This window comes from Pocillopora verrucosa, chromosome 1 (genome assembly GCF_036669915.1).
Source record: "Pocillopora verrucosa isolate sample1 chromosome 1, ASM3666991v2, whole genome shotgun sequence".
NCBI classification, from domain to species: Eukaryota; Metazoa; Cnidaria; class Anthozoa; order Scleractinia; family Pocilloporidae; genus Pocillopora; species Pocillopora verrucosa.
The window spans coordinates 5,930,529-5,939,913 of record NC_089312.1 but is presented as its reverse complement, the minus strand read 5'-3'; the positions used below and the strand labels follow the sequence as shown (position 1 = coordinate 5,939,913).

The window sequence follows — 9,385 nt, the reverse complement described above, 5'->3', positions numbered from 1 at the left end:
TTATATCGACAGTTGTTCATGATCTGTAACGGCTACCGCTGACAATTGCGTGTGCTCGCGCGAGCTCCTACTGCATCCGATCTGATGTTCAGAAACGTTTACTGCTTAGAAAGTCATTCAGCAGCCGTTAAAAACAGCCTTCCGGGCCCACCTTGAAAGATATACTTCCAGCTTCTGACTATATTAGCCATATTTTTATTGAAAAACAACGAGCGAAAGTTTGAAATGGAAAACACGTGTTGGTTGGCGCTTCGATCGGAATGTTTGTTTAGAGATTGTGAGTCTTCTAATAGGTAAAACGTTATGCCTTAGATTTTTTCGGGCATCTCTCCTTATTCTTCGTTCCTGGTTTCTTCGAGGTGTCTAACTATGGCGGCCAATATCCTCTTCGTCCGTGTGACTCGTGTTGTCTTCGCCGATGAAGTTGTTGGTGGATTAGACAATATGGCGACTAGTCCTCTTCTACCAAACCTTGTGTACAGTTTGTGAAGGTCATCGTAAGAGAGATTACTGTCAGCGATGTTTTGTGCGATTGATCTTTTAATTGGTCCGGTGTCGGTTACATTGAACAAGTTGTCACTGAATGTTAGAAGAAGTTCGTAACGTTGATCTAGGTAGAGCATGTTTGCCACTGCGTGGGGAGCACTGATGATACTGGAATTCTCAACGATGTTTTTCCTGGAGAGGCTTAGTGACGATCCAAAAAGAATTTTTCTCAGCGCCCTGACATTTTCTAAAGCATCATGGGCGTCAAATTGTTCCTTGAACAAATGGTTGTAAAAGTTGCTTTGGTTTGGTTTGCAGTATCCACTAGAAACGAGCTCAAGTGCTTTATGTCTGTTTTTAATCAGTTTTTTCATCAGATGTAGACTATCCGCAAAGTAGACATTCATGTCAGTAATGCCATCCTCGAAGTTTTCATCACTATTTCCTAGGAGAGTAGGGACATCGAACGTTGCCGAATTATGACCAATTAAAACAGTTATTTGATTTTCATGTTGCTCAGAAGACTTGACTTTAGTTATATGAGTCAGGAAGTCACGAAGTGCTTCCTCTGTGGTTATACTTTCGACAAGAATGTTTCCTTGGCACAATGTCCTTACTCCTTTTATGGTCTTTATGGTCATGCCATTGACAAGGTAGGCACTGTAACTTATGTTGCTTTTGGCAGAATGTAAGTGGAGAATTCATGTTTCCCATTTTCACTTACAGCAGACAGTTTGCACATCTCAGCTAGCTTCCCTGTGCAAGTCGTTATGTGTCAAAGATAACGAATTGATATTTCTGTTTTGAATCATGTTGTAAGTGCACAATCTTTGGCCTTATAGTGTAGGGTGGTGTTATTTCTTCATTTATCCTTTTAGCTCAGTGAGTGATATTTCTGTAGGCATTTCAAATACATTTTGTGACACTGTTTGATGATTTGTTGGGTCCAAATTTAGACCTGCTGAAGACTCATAGGTGACCCCTTCACTGACTTCCCTCCTGAGTGTTTGCGAGGTTTTTTGTTAAGATAACTGGTTACGCCTTCTCTTGAATTTCTTTTTTTCTTTTTGTTGTTTGTCATAAAAAACCTTCTTGTCCATTGCATGTCTTTCATAGAGAGAACCAAGCTCAATATTAAGAATCTCTAATGTTTTTCCAATGTGGTTGTATCCAATATTGGTTTGTGCCACCCCATATGCTACTCAAAAATCATTACTTTCACTGCCTCCATAAAAACGAGTTTTGGGGTTCTAAGAACCAATGGTGCTATTAAGACTTTCATTCCTCTGTGAATTAGCACGTGGGGTCAGTTTGTTCACCACAATGTCATTAGAATATTTGTCCAGAATGTCACTTAAGGCTATTTTTAGGGAATCTCCAAAAAGATCTTTGCCATTTGGCAAGTCTGTATATTTGTAAGCAACAGGATTTTGCTTGAAACCACACCATGAAACATTACAACAAGTATGCTCCCCAAAGGCATGAGGAATAATGTTTTGGAGACCTTGCTTTAAAGATTCAGGATCTCCCACATTTGGCTGACACAAAAACTGAAGCACTCAGTGATGTAATTTATAACCTTTGAACTGAGAATTGAGCAATTCAATCCTTTGAAGCAGTCTCTTAAGATTGTATAATCTGGTATTGAGGGATTTCTTGGCATGACCAACATCGGACCATTTCTCAACACCATAAGGGACTTTGTTCTTTATGTCTGCAAGGGTTGTTGAGTCATCATCCCCGACATAAATTGAAAATTTGACTCCAGATTGAGGAGCTTTTCTCCACAGTTCACAAGCAACATCTCTTTCCATTAATTTTGATGACCATAGTGATTATTTCAACAATCATACCTTTTTTCTTTCCCAGTTAATTTGTTATGACTACATACTCGACACATCTTGTGGAATAACTCACAACTTTTCCAGCAGCGAGACCCATGGCAGCCCCATGACCAGTCGCAGAGTTGTGTCCCCTTCCCCTTTTTTTGCCAACCCATATCATAGGAGACAGCTACTCCAGGGAGATGGTCTGCAGATAGACCAGAAGATTTCTGGGCAATTTTTTTTCTAAATGTAATTTAAATTTACAGCTGTCTGTAGCAACCTTCTCTAGGGCATTTCCAACTTCTCTTTCTCTTCTTTTAAACAGGTTAAGATTCTTTGTTGGTACATTCTAGAGAGTAAATTATTTAGGTGGGTATTCCCCATGCCAGCATGGAGGGATCCCAATACTGCAGTTGTGTTGATATCGTTAACAAGAGGACCACAGCTTCCAGCTCTGTGTTCAGCAGAGGATTTTACTTCATTTTCGTGACTACAGAAGCCGCATTTAATGCTGAAGATACTACTGAGACCACTTTGTTTTTCTGCCATAATGTTTGTAAGGGATAATGGACCTGTGGGTGCAATAAATGGCCTAGTGATCAAAGTCATTTATTTATGCATAGAAGCAAATAGTTTGAGGAAAGCAAACAATTTAAGAAAGTGGAAGTTCAAGATGACAGGAGGTAAGATATTGTATTCTGAAATTTGACCAGCAAGAAAAGTCATATTTGAGCCTGTCTATGTGCCCATACTCAATAGCTAAAAAAAGTTTCCTGCACTGTGTTAAACAATAATAGTAATATTTTAAAAATATTTTATTTTACCTGAAAATTATTTTACCCACCTTACACAACAATACCAGAGACAAACATTTTAATATATTCATATGAGATTTATAAAAAGATCTATTATTTTTACCGACTTATTTTGTTTTGTGTGTCTCTTTTTTTTTTCTTCTTGAGAAAAATATTTCTTAAGGCTCCTACAGGAACTTACCTCTTTTGCAGCTTGAGCAAGATTTCAACTCATTTCGAAGAACTGGAAGTTCAATCAGTCTTGTACCACAAATATCAACCTCATATTTAGTGTGCTGTAATGATAAAAATTTTTGCTTAGCTATTTGATTTCGGGTATTTGATTATCAAGAATCAAAAGAAGAAAAGGAAAGAAGAAAACGTAACAAATCTCAGTCGAACCAGCCAAAATGCAACAGCGATGTAACACATAACTTACCTGTTGTGACCTCGTTTTATTTTCCTTGGAGGTTCGCAGTCTTTCTCTTCTTCTGGCAGATTTTCTTTCACTTGAGTTCTCTCTTTTTTTGCTGTCACGAGATTTCGTATCGATTGGATTTTTCGTTTCGATGCGAAGCAACCTTTGTGTCGCCGAGAATCATCTTCTTTCTTTTCGTTTCTGTCTCCTGCATACGTAGTGGCCGTTGAATACATCAAATACACTCTGGTGGGCAAACTTCTTACAAAATAAGACAAGAAATACGTAGACCGAAGAGAGCCTCGCGCCGCCATGTTTGTTTTGAATTTTTCGCCTTTCAAATCTCGCGCTTCCTTCGCGCGTTTCTCTCGCGCGTGACGCATGAGAGTGACCAACTCCCCCGCGAGGAAACTGGTACCGGCCACCTTTACACTCGCATTTTCATTAATAAGAAACCCAACAAAGTGCAGTTGTATTACTGGCTGATGCTCGTCAAAAATATTACAAATAATTTTCCTTCTAATTGTCTCTGTTAAAACATTTAATGAATTGTAATTGCCTGATTTCGTGTAAATTACACGCATCTCACAGTCAGACGTGCAATTGCGTGTTGCGACAACAAGTTGGAGTTGACAACAAGTTCATCATTGATGTTAGACACCAGGCACTTTCTGGTGATCGTTAAGACTTTAGCCTTTGACTTGTTGATTGGGAGTTTATTTGAGTCGGCCCAGTGACATATTTCATTTGCGAAGATATTTAGTGAAATTTTAAGTTCAAGTAATCATCAGCATAGAGGTCTACTTGTGAACTGACATGCACTGGTGGATCGTTGTTGAATACAGTCGAACCTCGATTATCCGGACTCGTCGGGACCTCGGTAAATAGTCCGGATAATCGAAAATATGAATATTAATGATTCGTTTTAAATTAATCCTTCGCTTGTCTCGATGCTGTCAATAAATTTTAGGATCTTGTTTTTGTTCTCACATACGTCTGAGATCTGCTACTTGCTGATGCCAAATTCTTGAGCTAAATTTGTTCCTTTCTCTCCTTTATCCAAACGTGAAATAATTATCTACTTATCTTTAATCGATAGAACGGCTCGCTTTCGCTTCGTAGACATGTTTTTGATTTGTTGTTTGATTTGACATGTTTTTGATTTTACATAACCCTCGCGGAAGGAACTAATGAAGCATGAAATTCACTTTGCAACAAAACAATTGAGCCAATCATATCAGCTGAACGCATCAGAATATTTCTTTGTCTCGTCGCACTTTCAAATTTTGAAAAGCGCACAGGATAATACGCTGTTTTAACAATCTTTTGAAAGGATAATTGGGCTTTTTGCGACTTTGAGTTTTCAAGATCACAACTAATTAATACTCATGAAAAAATTGGGACCAGAGAAAAAAGTCCGGATAATCGAGGTTCGGATAATCGAGGTTCGACTGTAGTATGAAGAATAGTGGGCCTAAAATACTTCCCTGAGGAATTCCATGTTTCATCGGCGCCTTACTTGACTCCTTTCCACTCAGGTGAACTAATTGCTTCCTTCCATTCAAATAAGACCGACACCATTTAAGCTCCGTATTAACGATACCATATGCCTCCAGTTTCTTCAGTAATAGTTCATGGTCGACGATATAAAATGCTTTGCAATAGTCAATAAGCACCACTCCAGAGACCCTGTCCTTGTCCAAATTAAATAGGTCATCGATTATCCTGATGAGGGCAGTTTCAGTTTTGAGGTTTTTTCGAAAACCGGACTGACTTGAAAAAATCAAGTTATTATCGCAGAGAAAAGTGTATAACGTATTGTGCACATGGCGGTCAATGACTCTAGACAAAACTGGTAACACTGAAATTGGATGATAGTTACACGGATCACTTTCAGCGTCATTCACGGGGCGTGTAATGAAAGCTACAAGCTGTTTGGAATGCAAATTACGAAGTCCTTTTGCAAGGCGATGTTTGCCATAGCCCAGTTTCTCTCTGAAGTCGATGTTGATATCGGAAACAATCAAAGTTTCTTTATTTAATAAATGAACCCTTTCGATGCTCGCTTCAATGCTCATGTCGTCAGCTTTGTTAGAAGAAGGTGGTCAGTAAATAAATGCTTGCAACTTTGCACAATATGGCACAGAGACCGCGCCAATTTTATAACACGCCTCTTAAAGTTAAAGTTGCTTTCGATTTGTACAAGAAGTACGTCCCAAGCTTTAAGGCTTTTTAGCTCACCGATACGCCCGGCCGATATACGAGACTCAATATCCAATGCAACTAATTCGCCAAACATGAAGGAATATCTCGACTTATTGTCCATCATTTAAAACTGTGTTTGAGTTTTTTCCTTCATTTTCGAATTCCTCATTTTCTTTACCTTTAGTTCCTGGCGTGTAGCACCTCGCCATCTCGTCGTCCGTGAAGAAAACATCAAAAGAAGCGTTACAGTTAACTAATTTAGCCATAAAGCTAGTAGAGCACGCTAAATGTGTCAATTTGCGATCCTGTTCTACTCGACTATGGAATTACCACAAAAGTATAAACCAGAGTTTTTTTTTAAGGATAGAATTGTTTTACACCGCACACTGCAATTCAATGGTTTTTGTGCTAAAAGCTAAAAAAAGGGTCTCCGCAGAGAAAACGCACATCACATCACATCACTAACGACTAAAACGAATGCATAAGTGTGAGAGATAAGATGGCTACCTCAATCGGCTTTTCATTATTAGAAGTTATAAAGGATACATAATTATAATTCCTATACAGTACGTTATAGAGCCCTCTGATCTTTTTCTATTCAGCTTCATTAGTTTTCCAAAATTACCCAACAACTTTGGCTAAAAAAAAAAAAAAAAAAAAAACTGAGAACGCACATCACATTTCTGTAGGGCAATTTTATTAACCTGGGCCTTCTTTTCTGAGCGTTTTCCCAATGTTCATGCATCGCTGTGATTAATTTCTACAACTTTTGAAAATCTAACTCAGGGCACTGGCTTACATTTTTTGGTGTATCCGGCGATTGTTTTCAGAATTATTGGAATCTGAATTCTGATCTTTACCCTTGGAGATCATCGGGCTCTAATGAGAAACATTTTCAGGAAGTACCTTACAACAATTTTTTTCAATACCTTTTATGAGTATTCTGAATTTTTGTAGTCTATCCTTCCCTTTAACTTCCTAATTTACTCCAGTGTGCAAAACTGATCTGCACGGAAATAAAAATTCTGTTCAGAAAAAGACAGATGAAGGCAACCTCGAACGCGCTAGGCTTCTGGGCAGTATGAAATGATCCCCTTGACTGATATAGGGTAGTGACAAATTTGACACTATCGAATGAAGAAAATGAACGTTTGCCATTTTTTTTTTTATGCAATACCTTCCACTCGGCTGACTCGGAAGAGTAACTCGATGGCAACTTTTCAATCCTCGAACTACTCGACATATCGATTGTCATAAAAATAAAAGGAATGCAGGAAAATGCCGACATAATTTGAGAGAGTGATCTGTTGTGACTGACATTATGCAATTTCATATTTCTGTTTACCAGCTTCGTTCACCTCGAATAGAAGATAATAGAACAGATTTTACTTTTATCGAATTCAATATCTAACAATCTCGTTTCATGGTCTGGCGAAAAAGGCATATTTCACGCATTCTGCACATGCCGGTGCAAAACGCGGTCTCGCTTAATGGGTCGAAGAACACGATATGCTTCACGTGATCCGCCCTTGAAATGAGTAGTTTTGCTTCATGACTTTATGAACGAGGCATATTTTACGTAAGGTGCATCCAATTTCTCTGCATTAAGTGCCGTTTTGTCTAAATGGCTGGAAGAACACAATATATATCAAGTCTTCCGAGCTTGAAATGGGCTGTTTTGCTTTAGGGCTTTAAGAATGAGGCATGAAATGAGCTGTTTAGCTTCAACCAACCAGTAATTTCGGTGAACGTGGATGGACACCGTTGGATTCCCATAAACCCCATCGGATTCCATTCGACAAATAGGTGTCGAAGGATACCATCGGACAACATTATGTGCCGTCTCTGATTTTCATCTGATTTCCGGTACCTTTTTCGCGTCAAACGTATCTTACTTCCCTTGGAAGGTGTTAAGAATAGAATTTTGCCAATTCCATCGGAAGACTACGTTACCCATTGGTGTATATTGGAAATGTACGTCAAAAAGTCGCTATCTACTTTTTTTTTCTTTTTTTTTCTTTTAACTACTTAGGTCAAAGAAAAACAAAACAGAAAATTAAGTAAATGTAACGAGATAAGGAACAATCGAGATATGATCTCTGGTGAAGTTTAGAAACGTGATTTAAAGATAATAGATAAATCATGTCCTTCTCGACAATATAAAAAGTAATGGCAGGGATAACTTTGGAAATGTTATTCTTGACGTTACTACCCTGGACTTGGTAAAAATATGTGCTGAATAATCTGAATTTAGATCTTCACAGTTTAACGCGTGTTGTATTATAGGTGGAATGGAATCAACATTAGTTGCTTACAAAATATAACAATAAGTGTTATACAAAACACAATTTTTAAAGTTTGAAATAAAATAGTATCGATAGTATCAAATATGAAGCTACAAATGTTTTACTTACAGGCGAATCAACTCGGTGTTGTTAGCGAAGACTCCAGGCGGTAGATTTTCTATTTGGTTGCCAGGGAGGAAACTACAAAGATTAGGCATATGAAAAAGCGTGATTAAATAGTTACAGCAGGTTAAAGAACTGGATAGAATTCAAATCCTAATAAGAAGAATACAAAGATCATTTAAATGAGCATTTAATGTTTTTTTTTGCTGCTTTTGTCCTTGTTGTCCTTATTGTTGTTGTTTTTCTCTCTACAGAGGCGAGGGGATCATATTATGATTTTTTCAATCCATCATTATCCAGTACGGGTTGTTCAGACGTTTCTTTAATGCTCCTTAAAATGCAAGTGTCTCTATTTGCCGATTACTTGATATTGTTAAGAACACTATGTTTCCAATTACATTTGTCTTTATCTCGAAGTTGAGTTGTTAAATGATGTTGCATTGCGATCGTTTTGTGTATTACGTCACCTGCTATGCCAATAGCTTAGAGTTCTAGAAACTGTGTGATATTCATTATTCATGTAGGAACATGTGTTTTAGTAAAATCCTGGAACAGTTAAAGTAAAGCTAATGGGTTTGCAGTTTGAATAATTCAGCAAACAAATTATTAGACAACTTCTTGATATCGTTTATGCTTAACGATCTGTGGATGTGTATGAAAATTTGGTCAAAGATTAGACAGGATAACATACGTGATCGAATAGTTACAGGAGGCTGAGGTAACTAATGCGACCCAAATCCCAATAAGAAGCAAAAACGATACTTTGGGTGAGCATTTAGCCCGCAGCACACACGCAAACAAATTAATTTTGTGCGTTCTGAATTTGAGATTTAGAAAACAGACATCAAGAAAAATTTGGTAACGCGCCTGGCAACGAATTATAGAAAGCACATCAAAACTTTCATCGAAGAATTACTGATTGTAATTGGGGAAGCGCTTCACAATTTTTTTTCTTTTTCATTCCAAAATCAGTATATTCAGATTTCAAGTCAACTCATCCAATTGCCAATAGGGAAAGCGGAAGAGGTGCAAGTTAATCTTCAAAGTCCCGACACTCGCATTTCTCATTCATAAAAAACCCAACAAAGTGCATTTACTAGCTCGTGCTATTCAATAATCTTACGAATAAATGTAAATCCAATTGTCTCAATTGTCTAGAGAATTGTGGTCTGACGTACTTAATCCGACATTAAAAATATGCTGAGTAGCTGCAAGTGGTGCATACCAATGAAACGAGAAGCCCGGCGA

General features: G+C 37.9%; 1 protein-coding gene across 1 annotated transcript; it reads right to left on the bottom strand.

Moving 5' to 3' along the window:
- Positions 1–332: 332 nt before the first annotated feature.
- On the bottom strand, positions 333–1,127 carry LOC136279800 (uncharacterized). Its single transcript, XM_066164074.1, has one exon. It carries the CDS (start codon positions 1,125–1,127, stop codon positions 333–335), a length of 795 nt encoding a protein of 264 aa, XP_066020171.1.
- Positions 1,128–9,385: the final 8,258 nt, after the last annotated feature.